Source organism: Phacochoerus africanus, chromosome 5, assembly GCF_016906955.1.
Source record: "Phacochoerus africanus isolate WHEZ1 chromosome 5, ROS_Pafr_v1, whole genome shotgun sequence".
Taxonomy (NCBI): Eukaryota; Metazoa; Chordata; class Mammalia; order Artiodactyla; family Suidae; genus Phacochoerus; species Phacochoerus africanus.
Window position 1 is genome coordinate 19,949,239 of NC_062548.1, and position 27,496 is coordinate 19,976,734.

The following is a 27,496-nucleotide window of genomic DNA, read 5'->3' on the forward strand; positions in this document are numbered from 1 at the left end:
AGTGCTTTGGTAGCTGGAGAGATGGAGCACGCAGAGGGGGGCAACACCGTCTCCCTACAATGATGAGATGTTGAGCTGTGGGTTTAGTGAGAGTGGATCCCAGGATAAAGATCTGGTGGAGCCCTGAGGACAGTGGAGCTGAAACTCTAACCCTGTGGTGGCAACCTCCAGTGCCTGCCAGGATTAGACTAGGGATAGAAATGAGCGAGCAGATCTGATGGAAGACAATAGGGAGTGGTGGGGACTGTGGTGAAATGGGGAGACTGTCTCCTATCTAAAGAAATTGCTCAGCTCCAGCCAAGTCTGCCAGCTGGGCATGCAGGCCCAGTGCCAGCAGACGTTCAGATTGTTTCTAAGAAGTTGGAGAGTCCAATTGTTTATATGCAAACTCCTGATTTAAAATCTTGGCTCAGGAGTTCCCATCGTGGCTCGGCAGAAGCGAACTCAACTAGTATCCATGAGGACGCGGGTTCTATTCCTGGCCGTGCTCAGTAGGTTAAGGATCTGGCATTGCCATGAGCTGCAGTGTAGGTTGCAGATGTGGCTCAGATGTGGCGTTGCTGGGTCTGTGGCATAGGCTGGCAGCTGTAGCTCTGATTCAACCCCTACCCTGGGAACTTCCATATGTGGCGGGTGCGGCCCTAAAAAGATAATAAATAAATAAATAAATAAATAAATAAATAAATAAATAAAATCTTGGCTCACATTAAAAAAAAAAAAAGTCATGCCAGGAGTTTTCCACAGGTTAAGTGGACCCTCTTATAGGCATCTTATGGTTCAGAGGTGCTAAGTTGCTTGATGAATAGCACACAGCATTGAGATGGCCTGTCTGGGTGGGGTGACCTCACGGTCTTCTGAGTGGGGGCTCTGAGTGGCTCCATTCCCTAGAGAGGGGGGCTCCAAGGGTCTCTCCAGCTAGGAGGGCTGGCTTCCTGAAGCCTTCAGTCAGAGGGGGCAGGAAGGTGATGCTCAGGTTCCTGGAGGGACAAAGCCACCTGTGACCCTCCCTCTTGGTTGACAGGGATGGGACCGGGCACCCGCTCCCGTGTCTGATGGAAGCAGTCGTCACGCCTGTTCATGGAGGAGGCAGCCCTCCTGCAAGGAAAGCGGGGGAAATTGGATGTGGCTCTTCTGGCTGCTATGGCCGCATTCTTAGGGGGCTTGGGAGAGCACTTGGCATGCAATGCGTGGACCAGACTCGCCTTCTGCAAATCCCCCACCTGTCTTCACCTTGTCCCTTCGCAAGGACCTCAGCACTAAGGATTGCCATAGCGAGAAGGATTTACTCTCAATGGGTCTGCCCAGCACGGCCGTGCTTTCTCGGCTTTGAAAAACTATATCCCTTAATAAAAGTTTCATGACTCAATTAAGCGAGGGAGGCATGTAATCCCAGCCCCTCCTGTCCTGATCGCAAAGATTATCCCTGGGCGTTGGTCCCAGGAACGTTCCTGGGTTTGACACAAGTGCTGTCTTCAGGGGCATCTCCTGCTGAGGTTTCTGGGAGTTGGGGGGCACCCTGGGCAGAAGGAGCCACTCTCTCCAGGCCTCTCTGCCTTTGCCTCCCTCTGCCCTCTTGTGGCAGTCATTGGCCATTTTGGCTGTCCAGAAGCTACCCCTGTTTCTGCCCTAATCACCCCTGGGGACTGTTCGTAGCCCTTTGCAATAGGCCCCTCCTCTCAAGAGGTGGGGTCCCCTCCCTTTAGATCTCAGCAGAGGTGCTTAGACCAATAGAATGCATGGAAGTGACTCCACGTGGGTGTCCAGGGCAGAGCTTGGGGGGGCCTTGAGGCTTCCGCCTCTGCCTTCTAAGATCCCAAGACTTCGGTGCAAAACGGGAGCCCCATCTAGCTGAGCAGGGGTGGGGGGCTCACGTGGAGAACTGAGGCACTCCAACGAGCATCATACCAACTTCCAGGTGTGCAAGTGAGATCATCACGGATCCTATCGCCCCAGTCGGGCCATCAGAAGTGGTGCCAGGAGAGCATAGCATAGCTGCTTAGATTCCAACCCACGGAAGCATGAGAAACAGTAATTGTTGCTAAGTTTTGCAAGTTTTTTTTTTTTTTTTTTAATAATTGTTGCAGCCACCTCTCTCAGTCTCGGCCATGAAGTTTGGGCAGGTCCTGACCCCGGACACAGCTCCAGGGGTGGGTCCTGACTGCCTTGAGCCAATCGGAGCATCCCATTCTCTCTGTCTACAGTGAGACATTAGAAACCATTGGCTGGGACTTCTGAGAAAGAGAAATTTCCCCACCATCTAGGAAAGAGCTGGTGTGGTGTGAGACTGTGAGGTCAGGAGTCAAGGCAGCAATTTTTTTTTGCCTGGGAAGTCCCTTCAGGGGGACTTCCATGTGCACCCAGAGGTTGGAGAGATGAAGCCAACACTGTGGAAGGTAAGCCAGAAGGGTAGAGAGGACCCAAGTCCTCGACAGCTTTGAGCTGCTAGATCAAGCCATACCTGACCAGACTTTCCCACTGGGCTTCTCAATGAGTCCCCTTTGAATGGTTTAAACCAGCCCTAAATGACTCACTTCCCTCCAAGCTGAGGCACAAATACACTTGGGGGTGTATTTATAGATTTTTTTTTAAAGAAGTTGGAGCTCGGGAGTTCCTGTTGTGGCACAGTAGAAATGAATCTGACTAGGAACCATGAGGTTGCGGGTTCGATCCCTGGCCTTGCTCGGTGGGTTAAGGATCTGGCGTTGCTGTGAGCTGTGCTATAGGTTGCAGACACAGCTCGGATCCTGCATTGCTGTGGCTGTGGTGTAGGCCAGTGGCTGTAGCTCTGACTGACCCCCTAGCCTGGGAACCTCCATATGCCACGGGTGCAGCCCTAAAAAGACAAAAGAAAAAAAAATTTCATGAGGCCTAGACTGAGAACGGAGCCACCAACATTTCTATCTCATGCTACTGGCAAAGCCACGTTCACAGTTCAGAGGCAAAGAAGCAGGCCCCGCCCCCATGGGAAGGGCAGTGTTAACTGGCAAAGGGCACAGATACAGGGTGGATATAGAACGGAGGGCAAAGAGTTCCCGCTGTGGGTCAGTGGATTAAGAACTCGACACCGTGTCTGTGAGGATGTGAGTTCCCTCCCTGGCCTCGCTCAGTGGGTTAAGGAGCCAGCATTGCTGTGACTGTGGCGCAGGCTGGCAGCTGCAGTTCTGATTGGACCCCTAGCCTGGGAACGTCTCTATACTGCAAATGCAGCCTGAAAAAGAAAAAAGAATGGAAGCCAAGCATGGGACTGACTTCACTGATTCATCCCAAGACCCTAAATCCAGCCCTGTGTGCCGATCCGTGGCTCCATGCACAAACCCCAGCCGAATCCCTTCCTGGGTCAGCCTCCCCCCATGTGTGCTGGTCAGGCAGTAGATTTTCTCGCCCTAGTATCCTTAACCCGACAAGGCAGCCTCTCTCCCTTCCACGGGGTTGAGCCCAATGCTTGGCTCGCCTCACTCCTGGGGGGCAGGGGAGGGAGGGGCAGGATGGGAAGAGGTCCCATCCTTCCCACTTCTCCACGTTTCACCGCCTTCACCTATTTTAACAAAACCCTCTTTCAATTCAATAGATTTCTTTCCTGCTCAAACACTCCACACAATGGTACCTGAAATATTTATTCCATTAGAAAAACCCCCAAAATACAAATAAATAAAGAACCCCCCCTCCCAACACACAGAATGGAGTTGATCACGCAGCGAGCTCCCGGGTGGGACTTTTAGAGGTGATGGCTGCCAGGTCAGAGCATCCTGGGCCCCTGGAACGGGAGTCACACGACTGGGGTTGAACCCTGACTTGACCATTGACCTTGGGCAGGGCATTCCTCTTTCAGCCTCGGTTTGGTCATCTGTAAAATGGGGCTAGAGTTTCCATTGTGGTTCAGTGGGTTAAGAACCTGACTGGTATCCATGAGGTTGTAGGTTCGATCCCTGGCCCCGCTCAGTGGGTTAAGGCTCTGGCGTCGCTGTGGTGTAGGTTGTAGGTGTGGCCCGGATCTGGTGTTGGTGTCGCTGTTGCTGTGGTGTAGGCTGAGAGCTATAGTTCTGATTCGATGCCTAGCCTTCGACCCTCCATATGCCGCAGATGCAGCCCTAAAAAGCCAAAAAAAGAAAGGAAAAAAAGTCTGGATACCTTGAATGGCACTTAGCATATATTCAATAAATCGTCTTTCTCTTTGCTTTACTTGGGAGACTAAATCAATAAAAGGAGTGTCAGGAGCATGTGTGTGTGTGTGTGTGTGTGTGTGTGTGTGTGTGTGTGTGTGTCCATCTCCACTGGTTAACAGATTGTGTGCTAAAGATTAAGGGGCTCCAGAAGATGTGTCTTTTTTTTTGTCTTTTTCTAGGGCTGCTCCCACTGCTGCCAGCCTACACCACAGCTACAGCAACGCCAGATCCAAGCCACGTCTGTGACCTACACCACAGCTCACGGCAATGCCAGATCCTTAACCCACTGAGCGAGGCCAGGGATCGAACCTGCATCCTCATGGATACTAGTCAGGTTCTGAGCCACTATGGGAACTCCCGTGTTCTTTATCATCATGTTTATGACTTAAATTATTCCTACTAAGAGCAAGACCTTTGCCCAGAAGGCTCTTCAGCGATATGTTGTTACACTGAGTGGCACCTCAAACAGGTGCCGAGCCTGGAGATGAGTTTCCTGGGTTTCTTTTGTGAAAAAGACAAGTGCCACCTGCATTTGCGGACCTCTTCTGGAGTGACATGTGACTGTTGACTGTGTGGTCCCTCCCCAAATAAAGCACCCAATCTGCTCCTCCAAGAGGAAGAGAATTTTAAAACAATGCAGAGAATATTAACTGCTTTTTGAGAGACACTCCTGATGGAAAGAGCATTTTGAAAACAGATGTTTGGATATGGTTCCATTGTTAGGAGCTTTTGTTGCCAAAAAGCAAGGTAAGTTGGTTTCCCTCAAAACCACCCCAAGTCCGCACACATCAAGAACTTGAAAACGGAAAATTCCAACCCATTTCAAAAAGCTTCCGAACGAAAACTTCCATGGGGTTTTGAACCCGCTTGTTTAAAATGCACAAATGCCAATCTTCTGATTTGTTTGCAAGATTTAGAGCTAGAAATAAGGAAGATGGATGGTTTACGAGCCAGACTTCACCAAAAAACAGTTCCCTCCTTTGAGAAGGGGCTTAAATATGAATATTGATATTTAGAAAGCAGACCCCACGAGGCGCTTCTTCCATGTGGATTTAGAAATCTTTCTTTGTATAAATCCAAATTTCAGCACTGTTTTCAGCTCTAACGGCCATTCAAATCAAGTATGGAAAAACCTTATCTAGAACCAGACCCCTGAATCGTCACGGCACCCCACAACCCATGCCTTTCAAAAAACAAAACAAAACAAAAAAAGCATATGCTATTTCTTTGCTAGCTCTAAAAAAAGTATTCCCGAGAAAGTTTAAATGAGGGCCAAAAGGTCTACTATACTGTTAGTAAATAAAAACATTTAAACACCGTGTTTATTTAACCTTTTTGTTCTTCTATAAATTTTTCTAGGTTTTTGGTCTTTTTTTTTTTTTCCTAATCTTTTTAGGGCCACACCTGTGGCATACGGAGGTTCCCAGGCTAGGGGTCTCATCAGAGCTACAGCTGCTGGCCACCGCAGCCACAGCAACACCAGATCCTTAACCCACTCAGTGAGGCCAGGGATCAAACCCTCAACCTCATGGTTCCTAGTCGGATTCGTTTCGCTGTGCCACAACGGGAACGCCCAATTTTTCTAGTTTTTAAACATGCTGTTCATAATATATTTGTGCATCGTTATGTAATTTATAAATATTTATATCCAACTGGAGACCTCTGTTCTCAATCACTTAGTCGAGTCCCAGGAATCCCTCAGGTGGCTGATGGGGCAGTTTTAGCTTCTTGCAAGTGGGTGGATGGGGAGAGAACGGGCTCTTTTTCCTGGTCCAGGGAAGCAAGACCGGTGGCCCCACTTTCAGCCGCTAGGGGGCAGCAGAGGGAAGCAAAAAACAGCTTGGGGGAAAAAAACTGACAAGACGGGCTGATTGATTTCTGCAGACACCTTAAAATGTGTTTCCTCCCCAACCTTCCTCCTTGTTCCCCCTCAAGACAGGAGTAAAACAGACCAGCTCTAGCCCCGGAGGACGGAGAAAAATCCCACTGAGTGTTGGGAACAAGGCAGGGAGTCAGCGAGCTGTGAGGCGTTTACCTGGACCCTTGCCTCTGCCTGGCTACTCCCTGAGCCTCAGTTTCTCCAGCTGAGATTGAGTGAGAATTCTGTAAGGGTTCAGCTGTATCCTTTTGGCCAAAGTGCCTGACATGCCAGGGGTCCCAAATAAGCGTTCTTTGGCTCTTTCTTGTGATGCATTCATGCTCCCTCCCTCTAAGGTCTTCCCTGGCTTGTCATCCAGAGGACACGTCACAACTGATGGTGGGGACCAGTGGGAGGCGCTCCTGTCCTCTCTCCAGGCCTGACTCGCTTCCCCCCTGCCCCGGACAGCGGGCGGAGCCAAGGCTGATTTGCTGTTCATCCTATTCCCGTGGTTTCTTTCTTTCTTTTTAAAAAACATTTTGAAGGATAGTCGATTGACAATGTTGTGCCAATTTCTGCTGTACTGCAAAGCGACCCAGTTATATATATATAATATTCTTTTTCTCATATGATCTTCCATCATGGTCTATCCCAAGAGACTGGACATAGTTCTCTGTGCTGTACCGCAGGACCTCACTGGTTTATCCATTCTAAATGGAATAGTTGGCATCAACTAACCCCCAACTCCCCATCCATCCCCCTCCCCCTCGACAACCACCCATCTGTTCTCTATGTCCCTGAGTCTGCATCTGTTTTGTAGTAAGGTTCATTTGTGCCATATTTTAGATTCCACATATAAGTGATATCCTATGGTATTTGTCTTTCTCTTTCTGACTTATTTCACTTACTATGAGACCCTCTAGTAACTCTCTACCCATGTTGCTGCAAATGGCATGATTTCATTCTTTTTTATGGCTGAGTAGTATTCCACTGTGTATATGTACCACATCGTCTTTATCCATTCACTTGTCAATGAACTTTTAGGTCATTTCCCTGTCTTGGCGACTGTGAATAGTTATCACTGTGGTTTCTGAGCACATTTTTGAGTGGATGCCCTGGTCTTGGTCTCTGTAACTGCAGCCAGGTAGCAAGACCAGGCTCCCCTCTCATTGCCAGAACAGGCTTTGGTGCCTGGCCTGGACCATGGCAGGGGCCTCTTGACGTATCACCCATCTCTGAGATGCCTCCCCTTCCAGCCATCCACCCCACCAGCCCCGTGGGTGCCCTTCCAGACACACAGCCCTGGGTCTATCACGCTCCTGGCTCCACAGCCATCACAGGGTCCTCACTGCTGCTGGAGTAAGAGCTAAGCTGGGTTGATGTTCAGAGCTGTGGGATAGGAGCCTCCCCAGCCCCCTGCCCTCCAAGCCTCTTCTCTTCATGTGTCCTCTGCTGCCTCAGTTTCCCCATCTGTCAAACGGAGGCAACTAGCCCCCTGAGGGTTGTTGAGAGTGACAGGAGGTGGAAGACCCCTCCCGCAGTGAGGACACTCAGTGCCCTTCCCCCACCCCACTTAGAACTGAGAAAGCTGAGGCTCTGAGAGACAGGGGCAGCCCACATGTGGCAAAGCCAGCCTTAAATGCTGGGACAGCTGCTGACACTACCCAGCTCAACTACCCCTCCTCAGCGAGGCCCTGGGGGCTTCTTCCCTTGTCCTGTTTCACCCTCTGCAATCCGGGAATATGTGAGCCGTTTCTCAGTTCAACACTGTCTCCTTCTCTAGAATGTAAGCCCCACAGAGGCAGGGAGCTGGTTGGCTTTGTCTGCCAGAGACAAATGCCTGGCACAGAGCCGGGGCCTGATGGATTCCTCTGGCATAGTTGTTGGAAGAGCCAGGACGGTTTCAAAGAAATTCCAGCTGATCACTTGCTAAGGAAGTGGGTTCCTTTCTCCTCCAGAAAACCCACCCCCTGGGACTTCTTTGATTGTGCTGAGCCCCAGGGTCCCTTTTTCCCCTGGGAACACGGGCCCTGAGCGGCAGGCAGCCTCATAAACACGCCAGCAGTGCGGGCCCTGCTTTTACCAAAGCCCTAGAGCGGCCTCTTCACCAGGAAGTAAAGTGTGCATTAGGCTTACATACCTTGGGAGTCAATGTGTAAAAAAAACTTCATCCAAAGAAATGAAAAAGAAAAAAAAAAACAAAACAAACCTCCCCAGTAATTGGAAGTTGGCTAATCCCCTGCTATAATTAGCAGAGCCTGGAGGCTGGGGATACTCTGTTTGGAAGGTTTAGGAAACAGGAAGTGACTTTGAAAGTCCAGAAGCTGGTGAGAGTCTTTGTAGCTGCCAATTCCAAGTGGAAAGCAAGATGCATTAGGGTCAGGTCCCTTCAAAGCATAGTCATCTTTCCTGAAAAGTATGAATTTCATTATAAAGAGCAATAATTTTTCTGGTAAATTTCATTGAATATGAAAAAGTGCACAATTCCCAACCGTCTGGCTGGAGTTTTTCTTTTTCTTTCTTTCTTTCTTTCTTTCTTTTTTGTCTTTTTAGGGCCACACCCAGGGCATATGGAGGTTCCCAGGCTAGGGGTTGAATCCGAGCTGTAGCCACCGGCCTACACCACAGCCACAGCCATGCCAGATCCGAGCCACATCTGCAACCTTCACCACAGCTCACAGCAATACCAGATCCTTAACCCACTGAGCGAGGCCAGGGATCGAACCCGCAACCTCATGGTTCCTAGTCGGAATCGGTTCCGCTGCGCCACGACAGGAACTCCTGGCTTGAGTTTTCATAAATGGAACACACCTGTGTGACCAGAGCGCGCCCCCCCCATCGCTTCCCCTCCTCCTCTCTCCCCCGCCCCTCCCAGCTCCGACTCTACTCTTCCTCCCCATGTAACCATCAGTCCTGATTTTGTGCACTGTAGGTGGGTGTTATACAAATGTTTGGGGCCTTGGAGTTCCCGCTGTGGCACAGTGGGTTAAGATTCCAACGGCAACGGCTTGGGTCACTGCCCAGGTGTGGGTTTGACACCTTCCCCCCCCCCCCCCCCGCCAAGCACAGTGGGTTAAAGGATCTGGTGTTGCCACAGCTGTGGCATAGGCTTGGACTCAGTCCTGGCCCGGCAACTTCCCTAGGCTGTGGGTGTGGCCGCAAAATGAAACAAAACAAAACAAAACAAAACTTGGGGCCTGGATTACAGGTTCTCAAACTCAAATGCCTCCTGGTACCCCCTCCCAGGTATCCCTAATGATGGAAGGGCCCAGTGGGACCGTTTCCAATGGTTGCCAGGCCAAAATGCAGGCCCGGGGTTGGCAGGTAATTTGATCTTGCAAGAGAAGCGGCAGGTCTAGGTTTTTAGGTGCAATTATGATTGTTGAATGTTGGCAACTCATGAAAATGTAACACCCTGTGGAGGCCAGTACCAGCCAGGCCAAACAAAATATGCTCACGGGGGAGTTCCCATCGTGGCTCAGTGGTTAACAAATCCGATTAGGAACCATGAGGTTGTGGGTTCGATCCCTGGCCTTGCTCAGTGGGTTAAGGATCCTGCATTGCCATGAGCTGTGGTGCAGGTCACAGATGCGGCTCGGATCCCGCTTTGCTGTGGCTGTGGTGTAGGCCAGCGGCTACAGCTCGGATTAGACCCCCTAGCCTGGGAACCTCCATATGCCTCGGGTATGGCCCTAGGGGGAAAAAAAAAAAAAAAAGCTCACGGACCAAACCTGGCTTGTAGGCTGCCAGTGCGGGGTGACCTCGAGGGACCCCCCAGGCCCATGAGGGAGACAGCTGTGATCACAGACATCACAGCTCAGAGGCAGAGTGACCAAGGGGTGGGTGGTGGGGACAGAGGCAGGGAAGGCACTGCTGTGTGCAGAGTGATGTTTAACCCACATTTTGAAGGTCACACAGGATCAGCACCGCAAGGGCATCCAGGTGACCAGAGGGAGGACGGTGGCGGAGGCCTGGGCAGGGCAGGCAAAGGAGCTGTGATGTGGGCAGAGCCAGCAGCAAAGGACCCGCAAAAGCATCCTTGGGCCTTTAGGCTTTGTCCTGGGCCGGCAGCGGGGAGTGTTTGGAGAGGGCTAAGCAGAGGTGTTGGGCTGAATTCTGTGGCAGCACAGAACCCGGGAGGTGAGGGGTCGTGGGCCGGGGCACACTGGGGAGACAGGAGGCCTGGGCCTATGGCAGTGGCTAAAGGGGAGGGGACCAGGGCTTGTGCCCACACCCCTTGGCTCCTAAGCAAGCCCCATCTCCTTCAACCCTAGAAAAAGCCCCTCTTTATCTTGGTGTCACACCCATGGCAGGCAGAAGTTCTGGGCCAGGGATCGAACCCGAGCCACAGCAGTGACAACACCAGGTCCTTAACCACGAGGCCGCCAGGGAACTCTGACAAAGACCCCTCCTCGACCAAAGCTTAGTCAGGCTCCTCGAGCCCTCTCCTCAACTAGGCCCTGACCTGGGACTCTGTCCTTGGGCTGCTTCCTGCAGTTTTAGCAAGAATCCTACTGGTTCCGTTCCCTCACCCTCGAAACCCCATCAGATCCCTCATTCCCCTTCTGGAAGTCTGATCCTCCTGGGCTGCTTTAGCAAGAATCCTGTCCAGTCTATTTAGCCAGCATCCTCTTAGCACTGATGTTTCTTCTTAGTAACCTTCCATCCACTGACTCCCACGGGGCTCCTTGACTCTCAGTCCCCTTTTGTCCTGGTTGGATTCAGAGCTGAGCCCAATCTCTCTGTCCTATGTCAGTGGTCCTCTCCTTTTTGCAGTGGCCACTGAATAAAGACTGCCTTACTGTCTTAAGTGTCAGGAATAAATTTCCTAAAGGAAATGCACCCAAGGTCATTCGAACTGTATCACCACCTGAGGATAAAAATTACCCCCCCCGGAGTTCCCGTCGTGGCGCAGTGGTTAATGAATCCGACTAGGAACCATGAGGTTGTGGGTTTGATCCCTGGCCTTGCTCAGTGGGTTAAGGATCCGGCGTTGCCGTGAGCTGTGGTGTAGGTCGCAGATGAGGCTCGGATCCCACGTTGCTGTGGCTCTGATGTAGGCTGGTGGCAACAGCTCCGATTGGACCCCAAGCCTGGGAACCTCCATATGCCACGGGAGAGGCCCTAGAAAAGGCAGAAAGACCAAAAAAAAAAAAAAAAAATACCCCTAGGACTTCCCAATGTGGCTCAGTGGTAATGAACTTGACTAGGATCCATGAGGACGAGAGTTCGATCCCTGGCCTTGCTCGGTGGGTTAAGGATTGGGTGTTGCTGTGAGCTGTGGTGTAGGTAGGTGGCAGACTCGGCTTGGATCCCATGTTGCTGTGACTGTGATGTAGGCTGGCGGCTGCAGCAGCTCTGATTGGACCCCTAGCCTGGGAACTTCCCTATGCTGTGGGTGTGGCCCTAAAAAGCAACAAAAACAAAGCCAAAAAACAAACCACTAAAAAAAGCCCCACCCTGTCCAAGGGGCTTGCTCAGGAGTTTGGATTCATTTCAGGAAGGGTGTGTAAACACAGGAAGTGGCTCCCTCCCTGGGGCACAACCTCATCTGCAGTTTGAGTACAAGGCCCAGGGTAAGTAACATCAGTCAGAACTTTGAAACTTTCTTGCAATCCTGTTATACTCCAAGTCAGATATGCGCCTGCCCAGAACCTCCCCAGGCTCCCACCCTACTCAGAGTAAACCAGAGTCCTTGTGACAGACTCCACACACCATGACCTGTCCTCTGCCCCCAAATCACCCCTCTGCCCTCCCCCTGTGCATTCAGCCCCAGCCACACGGCTCTCTCAGTTTCCCCCTACCTCAGGGCCTTCGCACTGGCTGTTCCCTCTTCCCGGAACTTCCTTTCCTGGGATATCTCCATGGCCAGCTCTCATCACCTTTCAAGCCTTTGCTCCAGTGTCACCTGCCCGGTGACATCTCCTTGAAGCCCTGCTTAAACATCACAAGCTGCTACCCTCACTTCTAGCCCCACCCCTACTCCCGCTTTATTCTTCTCCGTGGCTCTTAACACCTGCTGACTCCATGGCTTACTTATCAATGCTGGTCCTGCTCTTTTCTCCCTGGGGCTGAGCATCCAGTGGGCATGCAGCAAGGGGAGGATTGTCTCAGATGGAAATTTCAGACCCTTCTGTGTTTGCTCTGGCTATTTCTCAAGAGAGTGCTGTCCTTGAGACAAAGGTCACTTGGGCTCGCCTGGCTTTGGATGCCCAGGATGGGCTTCCCCAGCTGTAGGTCCCCCGGTTCTGCACACAGGCACACGAGCCATGGTCTCAAGCCCACATCTGAGGCATTGCTTTTCAGATGTGTACAGATACTCCTCTGATGACTATTGCACGGCCATTTAAAAGTGTTACCGAATTCCTTGTAGCAGTTGGGCCCTGATTTATTTTCTCTGTTAACCATTATTGCACGGAGGTCTTCCATCTCAAAATAGTTGGGAATGCCTTGCCTAGGGCCAGAAAAGGGATTTAGTAAACAAGTCTAGAGCCCCTTGGCCATCCTTCATATGGGTTCCTGCCAGGGACGTTGCCCCAGTGACCCTCCCTTACCCCCCGGGCAGAGCAGCAGCGACAGCCAGTGAGCACAGGCTCTCCCACCAGACTAAGGCAATTCATAAGCCGTTAACCTTGAATCCTGCAAGCCCTGCCACTCCACGAGCTGGGGGTTGTTGGAACAGTTCTCAGCTTGGGCAGAATTCAAATGAGCTCTTGCAATCAACAATGCAATTAATTGTTACACATCCCGGGCATCCAGGCACCCTGTGCTGTGCAGTGTGATGGGGTTTCAGAGAGACCGTGGCCGACTTAGAGCTGAGGTAAGGATGCAGCACTCACAGACGGCCCATCCCACCTTGCACAAGAGAGTCTGGCAAGGTGCGTGTGAACTTGGTCCACTGATCTTGTTTCAGGTGTGAATAATAATGGCCAGCATTTCTTTCTTTCTTTATCTATTTATTTTTGGCGTGTAGCGGCTTGATGTGGGATCTCAGTTTCCAGACAAGGGACGGAATCTGGGCCAAAGTGGTGAAGGTGTCAAGTCCTAACCTCTAGACTACCAGTCGACTCCCTTTGTCTGTCTGTCTGTCTTCCTTTTCTTTTCTTCTTTTTAATTTTTTATTATTATTTTCCTCCACACTTTTTTTTTTCCTCCCACTGCACAGCATGGGGACCCAGTTACACATACATAATTTTTTCTCCCATTGTCGTGCTGCGTTGTAAGTATCTAGACATAGTTCTCAGTGCTACCCAGCAGGATTCAGGGCTAATCCATTCCCAAAGCAATAGTTTGCATCTGTTAACCCCAAGCTCCCAATCCCTCCCCCTCCCCCCGGGGCAACCGCAAGTCTATTCTCCAAGTCCATAAGTTTCTTTTCTGTGGAAAGTTTCATTTGTGCCGCATATTAGCTTCCAGAGATCAGTGATATCACATGGTATTTGTCTTTCTCTTTCTGACTTCCTTCACTCAGGATGAGAGTCTCTAGTTCCATCCATGTTGCTGCAAATGGCATCATTTCATTCTTTTTTTACGGCAGAGTTTCTTTCTTTCTTTCTTTCTCTAAAAATTTACATTTATTTTTATCAAAGTTCTAGGGCACATACTTTTTTTTTTCCCCTTTTCATTTTTGGCTGCCCCTTGGCATATGGAATTCCTGGGCCAGGGATCAGATCCGAGCCACAGTCCCACAGCTGTGGCAGTGCTGGATCCTTAATCTGCTGTGCCAGGCTGGGGATTGAACCTGCAACCCAGTGCTCTGTAGACTTTGCTGATCCTGCTGTACCACAGTGGGAACTCCACCTTCCTTCCTTCCTTCCTTCCTTCCTTCCTTTCTCTCTCTCTCTCTCTCCCTCCTCCAGCATCTATTGGTCACCTGTTATGTGTTATGGGCCAAGTGCTTTTTGCAAGTGTAATCTCAACACAACAGCCAATAGCCCTCCCCCTTTTATAGACATGGAAATGAGGCTCAGAGAGGTTTAGTAACTTCTTCAGAGTTCACAGCTGGTCAGGCCTCAGGGTCACCTGACTCCAAAGTCAGTATGCTTGACCATTCTGCCCCCACCCCAACCTTGAAGATTCTGGCTTGGCCAGCCTTTGTGGGGCACCCCTGCCTGGTAACTGCAGCAAATTCGTGTCTGGCATGGGCCCTCCTTGGGCCATGCTGCTCAGGATCATCTGGTCTGTGGTTCTCCTGTTGTCATATCCAATACTTGCCATCCTGTGTGGCACACTTCTTGGCTACACTTCCTGCTGTTCCGTGCCCTGATAGGGAATGCAGGCGACAGCAGGTTCATCCTGCCAGAGGAGGCCAAACCTCCTTGCCAGCCCCTCAGGGGAAGCACAAGCCCCTTAGGCTCCACAACCCCGCGTTTCTGGAGAGGCACCCCTCCTTACCGCTCCTGTAACCCCAAGATCAGTATGAGGCATTTTTTCCAGGGGGTCCTGCTGTTTCTCGGGTGTGGGAAGTCCAGCAAACTCAACTCTGCCTTTCAGACTCTTGGGGATCCTTCCTAGGGCCTCCTACTGGGGGGAAGGGTGCTGCTGGTCCCTGTTCCTGGTGGGAGCCCCAACAGGCTCAGCCCTTCTCTCCCGAGGGCAGGGCTTCTCTGGTTCCTGCGTAAGATGCTCCCTCCCCGCTGGTTTTGCCGTCCCACGTGCCCCGTGGGAAGCCTCTTTCTCCAGGAGCGCCTTTCCCGCACTCTTTCTGCTTTTCAGACCACCCCCCGCCCCATTCGGGTGCGAGTCTCTTTCGGGGGCGCGCCTTCTCTCCCCGGCCGCCGCCCGCGCCTGGCGTGGGGCGCCCCCTCTCCCCGCGAGGGCGGGAGCCAGAACAGTGTCGCCGGCCGCCTGCAGGTGTCTCCCCACGGAGGGGCGCGCGTCCCTGCGCCGTGGCCGCTGCCAGGCGCCAGCGGCTCCTCTCCGAGGTGCACTCGCGCTCCGGGCTCCGGGCGCGCCGGAGCCGCTCCGCCGCCTCTGCCCGCCCCCCACTCCTCTTGCGCGCCGCGCCCCCACCCCCAGGGGTGCTGGTGGTCATGGGCTCGCGCCGCGTCCGCCGCCGCCCATTGAAGGCGCCCGAGCCCCGGGGCGCGGCGGGCAGCGGCCGCTGACGCGGGGCGCCGGCTGCCAACTTCGCGCGCGGAGCTCCCCGGCGGCGCGGGCGGCATGAAGACGAGCCGCCGCGGCCGAGCGCTCCTGGCCGTGGCCCTGAACCTGCTGGCTCTGCTCTTCGCCACCACCGCCTTCCTCACCACGCACTGGTGCCAGGGCACGCAGCGGGTGCCCAAGCCGGGCTGCGGCCAGGGCGGGCGCGCCAACTGCCCCAACTCGGGCGCCAACGCCACGGCCAACGGCACCGCCGCCCCCGCCGCTGCTGCCGCCGTCGCCGCCGCCGCCGCCGCGGGGAACGGCCCCCCCGGCGGCGCGCTCTACAGCTGGGAGACGGGCGACGACCGCTTCCTCTTCAGGAATTTCCACACCGGCATTTGGTACTCGTGTGAGGAGGAGCTCGGCGGGCTTGGTGAGTGAGCGGCGGTGCTGGCGGGCTCGGCTCCCGGCTCCCCCGGAACGCGCGGCCGCGGCGCCGGAGCCCCAAACCTGCGCTCCCTCCGCGCGCCCAGGCTGGGGGGCCTGAGGCGCCGCCAGGACGCCGTGCCCCGCGCGCCGCGGGCTCGGCCGAAGGTTCCGGGGCGCGGAGTGCGGTGGGCACGTCCGGGGCGGGGGTGCGGGGTACGATGCGGGGCGTTCGGGACGCTCGGCCCTTTCTGGGTCCGGGCAGAGCTCCGGCCCCTTCCGAGCACCGGGCGCCTTTGGGGACGTCGCCGCGCCTCGGGGAGGCGCGTCTCTCGGCTCCCGCCCCGGCCGCCGGCCGGAGGGGCGCGCCTTCCTTTCCGCGCCCGAACTCTATGCTCTATGCTCGCCCCTTCTTCCTCTTCCTTTCGCAGGGGGCCCTGGAGGCGCCCATCCATCCCGTCCCGCCTGGGGGTGGTGGTGGAGGACTGTGGTATCAGCTTCCCCTCCCGCCGAAGATTCCCAGAGCCAGGCGCCGAGGGGGTCATTCTTCCACCCCCATCTCCGGGATGCACTAAACCGCTCCCAGGCCGGGCTCGGGCGGCACGGGAGCGAGGAGTGGGGACAGTCCCGTGGGTTCCCGCCGGGGAACCCTTCGCGTCCTGGTCCCCGCGGGGGAGAGGATGCGGCGGGAAGGAGAGGAGGCAGGCGGGAAAGCGGGACGGCTCAGCCAGGCTCCGATCAGAATTGGGCGGGGGGGGGGGGGGGGACTTTTCAGAAGACAGATCATACAGTTCCCTTGGCCTCGCACCCCTTCCTGGACCCGCCGGGAGGCAGCCAGGGCCAGAGTGAGCGTCGCTGAGGCAGGCAGTGAAGCTAGGGCAGGGCTCAGGGGAGAGCTGCCTGACAGGGGTTGTGCCAGATGCTGGGGGTGCTGGTCCAGACCCCTGGTACCTCCCAGACCATGTTGCTCCAAGTCCAGGTGTGGGGACCCTCTTGAGTGAATTGACCTCTTTCCCCAAGGTTAAAACTCTTCTGCTGGTTCCTAGCGGTTGGAAGTCAACATGGGCTGTGTATCCTTACATGCAGACCAGAGTGGCAGCAGCTGCTAGTTTGCTGCCAACAAGCCTTTGGCCTAACTGATTTAAAGGACAGAGAGAAGGTGTGAAATAAACCCAGGGAGGCTCTGCCTCTGCCTGGAATGTCCTTCCCACTTCTTCCCTGTCTGGCTCCTCCAAGGGGACTTCGGGACCCACCTTCCCAGGCTGGACCCCCTGGAGAGGAGACCTCCCTACCCACCTCTAGAGGCAGGGTCTTCCCATCTTTGTATCGCATCAGCCCCTCCTTTGTCCCCCTCAGCACACTTGGCACAACCTGAAATTTTCTGGGGGCATGCCTTTGGTCACCATCTTCTTGTCCCCTGTCCCCATAGTCTGCCACTCTATGAGGGCAGGGCCCCAGTCATCTTGTTTGGGGCCACCCCCAGCCTCTGGGTAGTGCCTCGTGCATATAAGGTCTTCAGTACCTATTTGCAGGGTGCATGTTGGGTGAGACCTTGGGACCACGCATCAGATGTTTCCTGGGGCACTGCCTGCTCTGTCTTGCCTCTGGAGGTGCCCCACTGAACTTTTCCGGGACCACCTGCTTGATGCTGGCTGCTCGCCACAGATACTCCGAATAGGGTCCTACCCTGACCAGTTTCACCGCATTGGATTCACATCTGGTGGTGCCCTCGGGACTTGAACTTTGATCCTGGGATATAATAATAATAATAAACCTTAAAGACATCTTGGCTTAAAATTCCCTGCTTTCCACTCAGCCCACTCCTCTCCCACAGAGGCCTCGGAATGCCTTGTCCTGGGAAATACCTGCATCCTTTGGGGGTAGAGGTCCCCACATATCACCCCCACCTCGCACCAAGTTTCTCCTTCATGTAAAGACACCTGCTCCTTCCAAGACTGCATCTCTGGCAGCAGACGTGTCCTCTCTCTGCTCCATGGAGCACCCTGGCCCTCCCCGGCCAGCTGAGCCTCTCAACTGTTGGAAGTCTCTCCCGGCCTCTTCCTGAAGGTCATGCCTCCAGCTTGTGCCGTTGTTTCCCTGTAGCTCATCCAGGACTTGACACAGGATGTTTGAACCTGCGCGTTAAAAAAAACTATGAATTGGAAACATTTAAGAACCATGTTAGCTCACGTTTATTGAGCCTTTAATGTGTACCAGGCGTTGTTAGAAAGTCTCACGCGCCGGAGCTTGCTGAATCCTTGCCAACCCCGTTGCAGCGGGCACGTCTCTGGTGCCCATTTTTCAGATGAGGAATTTGAAGCCCAGAGAGGTTTTCATCTGGGCTCGCAGCCGATGAGGGGGCCTGAATTGTTTTCTTGGGGGCAGAAAGGAATCAAAGGGAAGTGATGAGGAAAGAGAATGGTACAGGTGGGGGTTGGAGAGCGAGGAGGTTTATGGGGGGGTGGTGCTCAGCCTAAGCCCCTCAGCCCCAGTCCTTTGCGCATAGACATGTGGCTAGTTAGTTTGTTGGGTCAATAAAACAAACCCACAGTTTTCTCTTGATCACCGTGGGCTAGAGATCGCCCCTCCCAGCAGATCACAATTTTCCTCCCCGGGAGCTTGGAAAATAGTTATCAGCCTGTCAGTGCTGCTGAGAAATTGGGGAAATCTGAGCCAGCTTTGGAGGCTTTCCTGGGCCGCTCCTATGGTGCCCAAATCCTGCCCCTCCACCGTCGCGGTACTGAAAGGGTGTCAGGAGGTACCTGGCCTCAAACTTTTGTTGCTATGACAACCCTTCTTCTGGGTTCTGCGACCATTTTAAAATTTATTTTCCCCTTGAAGAGGAAGAAAAACACCCCAACACATCCCCCCAACAAAATCCTGCCTGCCTCCCACGCCCCCACCCCTTCCCTGCCCCCCAACAAAATCCTGCCCCCCCCCATGGAGGACCAACTTCCTTTCTTCTCGCCCAGGAAACTCCAGCGAAGGCGGCTTTCTTCCTTTCTCTGCATTTTATGTTCTCTCCCATGAAAATACCAACCACAAAATCCTCACCTCTCTGTGAGAAGCAGCTGCTAAATATTCCTTCCTCTCAAAGGCCCGATCGGTAATTTCTTTCTGGGCTCCAAAGGAAAAAAACAAAAACAAAAACAAAAAAACCACTCACCCCACTCTGGGCAGCCACCGGGAAATCTAATAAGCCCTTTTTCCCACACTAGACATCTACAGCGTTCAGAAAGAAAACTCCAGCCTGTCCTAAGCAGACACAATTTCCCCAGACCCGGCACAAAGAAAGCTTTTCTCCTTCCTCCGAGACGGGCGCGTCCACCTCCTTCAACAAACAGAAGGGGAAGCGTGGCCTTGACACGCAATTACCCCAAGCCCTTCACGCAGATTGGATTTCTCTTCTGGATTAGATGCTGTGGAAGGGTGGGCCTGGGTGCAGACGCAGGCCTTGGGGCGGGAGGGGCAGCTAGAAAAGACGTGGTGGAGTCTTGAGTGGAAGTCTGGAGGTGGGCGAGAGGTGGTGGCAGGCTGGGTTACCTGGGAGCACAGGTGATGATGGCCTTCATCTCAGAGAGTGGGCGTTTGAGCCTCAGGACGACGCTGGAGGAGGGAGGGGGTAGCCGGGTCCAGGAGGGCTTGCGAGGGTGGGGGGATCGGGGTGGCCAGAGAGAAGGGAAGAGGCAGCTGGGTGCTTGGTGTCCTGATGCTAGACCCATTCTCTCCTATAATGGGTGGGACAGGGCCCACTGTCTCTTGTGAAGGATCCACATCGCTCGCCTCTTTTTAGCAGTGTGGTCTGGGCAAAAGCCTCAGTGTGCTGCCCTCTGGAATCGGGTTATGGGGCTCAGAGCAGCTAAGCACCTGCTCAAGGTGCAAGGGTTCCGTGAAACAGGACATGGAAAGAGCCGGGCACCTGCTGGGTGTGTGCCTGGTCCCCTCCGTGCTGCTGGCTGGTCTGAGCCACCCCCATCTCCCTTTTGGACTTGTGCAGCCCCCACCCCTGCCATCCCTTCTCTAACTTGCATCTGAGTCGTAGTCAGATCCTGTCCCTTCTTGGCACAGTCCCCACCCCCCTTTCCCTTAGAGTGAAAGCCACCTTGTGCTATATGGCCTCTCTGGCATCCTCTCTTTCTCCGGCCTGGTCACTGACTTCTGTCACGCTGGCTCCTGACGCTAGGCACCCTTGGCCTCAGGGCCTTTGCACTGGTCCTTCCCTCTGCCTGGGATGCTCTTCCCCCTGGATCACCGCAAGACTGTTTCTGGGCGTTCCCGCTGTGGCACAGTGGGATGGGTGGCGTCTGACTGCAGCTCAGATCTGATCCCTGGTCTGGGAACTCCATATGCCTTGGGGCAGCCAAAAAAACAAACAAACAAACAAACAAAAAAACGACTTCCCGTAGTGGCTCAGTGGTTAAGAAATCCAATTAGGAAGCCTGAGGTTGCAGGTTCAATTCCTGGCCTCGCTCAGTGAGTTAAGCATCCAGCGTTGCTGTGAGCTGTGGTGAGGCTGGCAGCTGTCATTCCGATTGGACCCCTAGCCTGGGAACCTCCATATGCCACAGGTGCAGCCCTAGAAAAAGACAAAAAAAAAAAAAAAGAGACTTTTCCTGGACCTGTCTTTAAGTCAGCTCTCTCCCAGCACCCACTTCAACATTGATCTCCCCACACACTTCCGGCTTGCCTTTCCTTCTAGCACGTGCCACCATTGACTTTCCCTTGGTGTCACTCGTTTGTTTTGTGTGTGGTCCGCCAGCTCTGTGAAGGTGGGGGTTGAGTTTATCTGTGTTGCTCCCGGCTGGCTCCTCAGTGCTCAGGATGTTGGCACATAGTAGGTGTTCAGCCAACATTTGGGATGGATGTTGGTTGTTAGGCCTGTTGTTCCTTTTTTTTGGTCTTTCGTCTTTTTTGCTTCTGCTGCACCCACGCCTCCTTACACACACACACACACACACACACACACACACACACGAGTCTTTTTTTTTTTTTTTTTTTTAGGGCCGCACCCGATGCATACGGAGGTTCCCAGGCTAGAGGTCTAATCGTCTACACCATAGCCACGGCAATATCAGATCCTTAACCCACTGAGCGAGGCCAGGGATTGAACCTGCATCCTCATGGATACTAGTCAGATTTATTTCCACTGAGCCAGGATGGGAACTCCCACCCGCTCCCTACATGAGTGAGTGTGGAGCAGGCTGTTACCCCTTAGGAGGAGAAAGCCCCCTACTGCTCCCATGCCTGTCATCCTTCTTCATTTCTGCAGAAAACTCCAGCTCTTCTATCTGCCCCTTACATTCTGCTGCTACATTTTCACAACTGTGAGGACACGTGTGATGTCCCCGGCCAGGAGGCTTCTGGTGCTTGGGAATATGATGGTGTAACATCAGATGGGCCAGGAACAAGCACTGGGTGAGGACTTGGACTTTGAAGGGTGTGGCTTGAACCCTGACAAGTATTATTTCCTTTCATTCCCATAACTAACCCATGAGGTAGGAGCTGTGGTTACACCCATTTTCCGGATGAGGAAACTGAGGCCCAGAGAGGTGAAGTGACTTATTCAAGGTCACACAGCTTTCAAGTGGTCATGCTGCAATACGCAGAAGGCTCCAGGGCTTGGCTCTTGCCTGCCGGTCTGTGCTGCACCCTGTTCCCCCCAGCTCAGTTCACGCAGGCTCGCTGGGTTCCTCCAACAGGCCTCACTGCAGAGAGTGCTGTACTGGGAGGCATGAGCCCCCGCTTCAGGTCTAGCTTCCAGGGCCAACTTACTGAATGACTTTGGATAAGTCACACTCCCTTTCTCTTTGGCCTTTTCCTTATATATCAAATGAGGATTTAAGGAGTTCCCATTGTGGCTCAGTGGGTTAAGAACCTGACAGTGTCCGTGAGGATGCGGGTTCAATCCCTGGCCTCGATCAGTGGGTGAAGGACCTGATGTTGCTTTAAGCTGCAGTGTAGGTCATAGATGCAGCTTGGATCTGGTGTTGCCATGGCTGTGATATAGGCTGGCAGCTGTAGTTCTGATTTGACCCCTAGCCTGGGAACGTTCATGTGCCATGGGTGCAGCTGTAAAAAGAAAAAAAATAAATAACATAAAATGAAGGATTGATTATGTTTTTTGTCTGGATGATGGAAGCAGCAGAACAGCCCATGGTTATAGGCCTTTTGGTCAGACAGTCCAGGCTCCAGCCCCCATGCCACTACTCACCTGCTGTGTGGCCTCTGGTAGGGGCTTGCCCTCTCTGGGCCTCCATGTCCTTGGCTGGGACTAGAGGATGATTTTATCTGCCTCAAGACAAATCCTTGGAGTTAAAGCAGATAATGTGGGTGCTTGGCTGCTACACAGCGAGCTGGTGGTGATCTGACCTTGCGTCAGAAGCTACAGACCCACCGTCTGTGGGTCAGACTCGAACTGTCTTTTTTGTTTGGCCCTTCAGTGTTTTCAGCATCTTTGAAAAAGTTGACAATATTTGAAAATTGAGACACTTCACAGAAATATCTGGATTCATGGCCTTTCTCAAAAACGTGGCAGATGCATGTGCGCTGGGCCCAGGGTCCTATAGGAGTGGCAGTTGTCCCTTCTGGGGGTCTACCGTCCACCCCCACCCATCCAGCTCCTCGCCGTTGAGATGACTTGCCACCTTCCAGGGGCTCAGGCATCCTTGGGGTCCCCACATCCCCCATCTCCTCCACTGGCGAATCCTGCCAGCTTTTCATTCAGAATCCAGCCCCAGGAGTTCCTGTTGAGGCTTAGTGGTAACGAACTCAACTAGCATCCATGAGGACGTAGGTTTGATCCCTGGCCTTGCTCAGTGGGTTAAGGATCCAGCGTTGCTGTGAACTGGGTGTAGGTTGCAAACGTGGCTCGGATCCTGCATTGCTGTGGCTGCGACGTAGACAGGCAGCTGCAGCTCCTATTCGACCTCTAGCCTGGGAACATCCCTAAAATGCAAAAAAAAAAAAAAAAAAAAGAATCCAGCCCCAGCCCGACCATGTCCTACCAGCTTTGGCCGGGCTCCTGGTACCTCTTCTCTGGACTAGGGCTCCTTGCTCCTGCCCTCAGCCCCCACCATCTGCTCTCCATCCAGCAACCAGAGGAATCCTGTTAAATCCGAGTCAGATCACTTCCCTCCTCTGCGCAGGGCCTTCCTATGCAGCCAGACATCCTCCAAAGCCCGTGGGCCCTTTGAAATTTGTCCCTGTTGCCTCTGACTATCTCCCCACCCCATCACTCTCTCCCAGCCATACCAGCCTCCTTGCTGGGCCTGGACTGGGCCAAGACTCTGCTGCAGTAGAAGGGTCAGTGTGTGTGTGTGTGTGTGTGTGTGTGTGTGTGTGTGCGCGCGCGTGCGTGTGCATGTGTATAGGGGGAGGTGACAGGCAGAGGTCCTCCTGGCCTCCTGGCAGGTGAGGATCACCCCACGGCCCCCCCAGGCCTGTTCCAGAAGGTGGAGTCTGGGGCTCCAGGACTCCTCAGGTCCTGGTCAGCGGTGAGGGGTGGCCCGAAGAGTGGAGGCCTGGGCGGGCTCTCAGGAGCTTGAGGAAGATGGGGTCTGGCTGGGGACATGGATGGAGACAGGGGTTTAGGACAGAGCAGCAGGAGTTTTTCCTCTTCTGAGTTGTCAGGGGAAACGTGGTTCTCAGTTTCCGCATCTGACTAGTGGGGTAATAGTCCCGAGGTCTTAGGCTCCGTTTTGTGCTAAAATCCACTCTAACGGGGAGGCCAGAATCGCTGTCTAAAACGGAATATGGCAGTACTGAATCATTGGATCCCAACTGGGCAGTGAGGTCAGCGAATTCTGAGAGGTGGCCTGGCCCCCAAATGTCCAACCTGAGGCCACCTTCTTGTCACTTTCGGACAACTCAGCTGCAGGGTCCCCTCCCGGAGGCTGCCCCCTTCCTGCTGGTGGACACCAGCAGGGGCGTGTCTACTTCCTGAGTCAAAATTAGAGATTGGGGCAGGGGCAGTGGCTGTGGGGAGTGTCCCAGCATCCCAGCATCCCAGGGAAAGGCTGAGATTAGACAGAGGAGCCAGGAAGGGAGGTGACGAAAGTCAGAGAGAGGGAGTTCCCGTTGTGGCTCAGCAGGTTAAGAACCACACATGGTATCCATGAGGATGTGGGTTCAATCCCTGGCCCCATTCAGTGGGTTAAGGATCTGGCGTTGCTGTGGCTGTGGTGTAGGCTGGTAGCTGCAGCTTGGATTTGACCCCTAGCCTTGAAGTTTCCATATACCGCAGGTGTGGCCCTAAAAAAAATTTAAATAAAATTTTAAAAAAGTCAGAAAGGGAGACACACAAAAGTCAGGGGTGGGAGAGGGAAGGGGTGGAGAGAGACAGAGGCAGAGAGGGACATGGAGAGTCAGACACAGGGACACACACACTGGTGGAGAGAAACAAAGAACCAGGAGGGGACACACACCACACACCACACACACACACACACACACACACACACACACACACACACACACAAGGCAGAGCAGGCCTGAGAAGCTGGGAGGGGAGGCAAATGAGGGGAGCCTGAAATAGCCTTCGGGGAGGCGGGAAGAGCACATATGGCCTCTTCTTGCTGCTCTTTTCCAGGGGGGCTGAGGCCAGGCCAGGAGGAGGGGGCTCAGAGGTGGGCTCGGCAGGTGGGGAAGGCAAGGCAGCCAGGCCCCGCCCCCGTCCCCGCCCCTGCCCCGCCCCGCCCCCCGCTCTCCAGCCCTCCCTTGCTGGTGGGAGTGGGAGGGCTTGGCGGTTTTTTTGGAGTGTTGGGGGGGCTTCTGCCCATCACGGCTCTCTAGCCCCTCTCCAGACTGTCTCAACTCAATAATAATAACCAGTGATGACTCACGTATGGGAATAATAAAAACATCTTAGCAAAACTAGGGTATTTTTATTAGTCATTCACAGCCTATGTAAACTCAGTATGTGGGAGGCAGCTTCTCCGCAAGTCAGCTGGGTCTGTGCTTTTGTCGCCTGGGCTTGAGGACTCACTTGTGGAGCCTTCCCCTCCGTCTTTGTCCGTTTGTACCCCCCTCCTTTCCCTCTGGGCTCCTCTCCCCCCTGCTTTCTCTATTGGAGGGTCCGACTCTGAAAGAACTAGCGTCTGTCCTTCCCGCGCTGCTCTCGGCTGCCGGCTTTGTCCCCTGGTGCCCCACTCTGCCGAACCCCACCTCTCGAAAAATCTGGGTGGTCCTGCAAGAGGCATGCAGGGAGGAAGAGCCTCCCCAGACATAGTCCGGGCAGGGGAGGGGGGCGCGGGGAGGGGAGACATGTCTCAGTGACTTTACTCAGTTGATACCTCTGCTTGGAGGTCTGACCAGCATCTCGGATGAACAAGCCCCCAACCCCCTCATCGGCGGAGATAGGCTGGGTCACGGTGACTCCTCCACCTATAAATCTAGGAGGGTTTAAACCCCCTGGGGCTCTGTTCCATGTGGTCCCTGTCTGGGACCTGGTGAAAGAGGCTCTGTCTCTGGTTCTGTGGCTGCAGAAGCAGGAAAAGGGGGATGCATTTCTACCCAGAAGTGGCTATGCCATTGGGCTTGCATTTCACCGGCCAAAGCACATTGCACCGTCATAGCCCACCGGGCTGGGAAGATTGGTGGCAGCAGGAATGACTGCCACACCTGCCCCTCTTAGCTCCATTTCAATGAACCATAAAGGACAGCACCCTCTTTCCAGCTGCCCAGGCAAAACCTCCGAGTCGTCTTTAACGCCCCCACCCCATACACCCACGCCCACCTTTGCGCCCTCTCCCCACACCATCAGCACATCCTCTTGGCTTAAAAGAAAAGAAAAGAAAAAATCCAGAGTCCAACCATTTCTCTCCCTCTCCTCTGTCACCCTGGTCTTAGCCAGCCCCATCTCTTGCCTGGACGACTCCAGCACCCCCTCACTGGTCTTTCTGCTGAGGGACCCTACCGAACATCAGATAACATCCTTTGATGGCTCCCATCTCACTTGGGTAAAGCCAGGGTCCTCCCAGGGCCCTCGAGACCTGAAGAATGGGTCCCTGTCGTCCCTCTGCTTCATCTCCCTCTATACTCTTTCTCACCTCCTCTGCCCCAGCCCCACCATCTGGGCTTTTGCACGGATGCCCCAGGTATGTTCCTGCCTCAGGGCCTTTGCACTTGCAGTTCCCTCAGCCTGGATACTCTTCTCCCAGATTTCCACTCCCTCCCTTTCATTAAATGCCTCCTTTTGTGCAAGATCTGTTTAGAATGGCAATTACACCCCCCCCCCCCCGCCCCAGCGCCGGAGCGCACCCTCTTCCACCGCTCAACTTAATTTTTTTTCATTAACCATCCCCACCCCCGGTGATAGTCTTTCAGTTGATGGATCTACCTCAAATGCCCCAGGGATATGCACCATAATTTGAGAACCACTATCTACTCAACTCTGATATATGGACAAAGACACTCAGGTGTCTGGGGGGGGAAACAGAACTCCAGTAAACCACACCCATCACTGGCAGAGCTGGTGCTCTGTCCTGGACTGTGTCCCCTCAGCTCTGGCTTCTAGTTGCTGGTCCTTGATTATCCCTTGAAGATCCATAAGACCTTGACCTCTGGTTTCAGGACTTTTGCTCTATTTGTCAGAAGAGCGGTTATTTAAAAAAAAAAAAAGGCTCTTCCCAGCCTTCCAGAGTCACATTTGCTGAGACTGGTAGGAAGACGGCAGACTTCAGGTTCTCATTCATTCTTTTATTCATGTTCATGAACACCTACTATGTGCCAGCTTTTGTCTGGGTGCAGGGATTATGGCAGGAAACAATACAGATGCATTTGTTGTTGTTGTTTGTTTTTTAAGGCCCCACGCATGGCATGTGGAAGTTCCCAGGCCAGGCGTCAAACCAGAGCTGCAGCGGCCAGCCTACACCACAGCCACAGCAACGCGGGATCCAAGCCACATCTGGAACCTACACCACAACTCACGGCTGCACCAGATCCCCAACCCACTGGATGAGGCCAGGGGTTGAACCTGCATCCTCAAGGATCTTAGTCGGGATGGTTAACCGCTGAGGCACAAAGGGAACTCCCAGATGAGGTTTTTAACTCGTGGAGCTTACATTCTAGAGCAGGAAGAGAGACAGTAAGCTGTTGTTTATGTATGTGTGCATTTCACTTTTACTGAGTAGCCATTGAGGCCACTGTGGCATCATTGGTGAACAAAACAGACAAGGGCCCTGTCTTCATGGATCTGGTGTTCTGGAGGGCATGGACTATGGACAATGGGCTTATCACTCATCTGGCTCATGCATCACCAGAGTCAGGCCAGAATGACCCTGGAGACTCAGGGGTCAAGGAAGCAATTGGACTGCCTTTGGAGGTGAAGGCTAACAGGCCCCTCACTGCTTCCCTGTGTGCTCTTGCTTCCATCAGCCAGTCACATCTCTGTGACTCCTCAAGCCTATTGTATATATATTTTTTATTGAGGTATAGTCGCAAGTTCCCATGGTGGCTCAGTGGTTAATGAACCTGACTAGTATCCATGAGGACTTGAGTTCGATCCCTGGCCGTGCTCAGTGGGTTAAGGATCCAGCGTTGCTGTGAGCTATGGTGTAGGTCACAGATGTGGCTTGGATCCTGCATTGCTGTGGCTGTGGCTGTGCTGGTGGCTATAGTTCTTATTTGACCCCTAGCCTGGGAACTTCCATATGCGGTGGGTGTGGCCCTCAAAAGACAAAAAAAAAAAAAAATTGAGGTATAGTTGATTTACAGTGTTTTGTTAGTTTCTGGTGTACACCAAAGTGATTCAATTGTTTTCTTTTTCAGATTCTTTTCCATTATAGGTTATTACAAGATACTGAATATAGTATACAGCAGGTCCTTGTTTATCTATTATATATATAGTAATGTATCTCTGTTAGTCCCAAACTCCTAATTTTTCCCTCCCCTGCCTTTGTCCTTTGATAACTTGTTTGTTTTCTATGTCTGAAAGCCTGTTTCTGTTTTGTAAATAATTTCATTTGTA

The 27,496-nt window shown here is 53.4% G+C and overlaps 1 protein-coding gene across 2 annotated transcripts in view; it reads left to right on the forward strand.

Moving 5' to 3' along the window:
• Nucleotides 1–15,154: 15,154 nt before the first annotated feature.
• GSG1L (GSG1 like) overlaps nt 15,155–27,496 on the forward strand; it is a 236,121-nt gene continuing 223,779 nt past the window's right edge. For both annotated transcript variants that reach the window (XM_047780236.1, XM_047780237.1), the window contains exon 1: nt 15,155–15,538. In XM_047780236.1, coding sequence (XP_047636192.1) covers nt 15,184–15,538 — 355 coding nt within the window. In that variant the 5' untranslated portion in view covers nt 15,155–15,183. The remainder of the gene's footprint in view (nt 15,539–27,496) is intronic.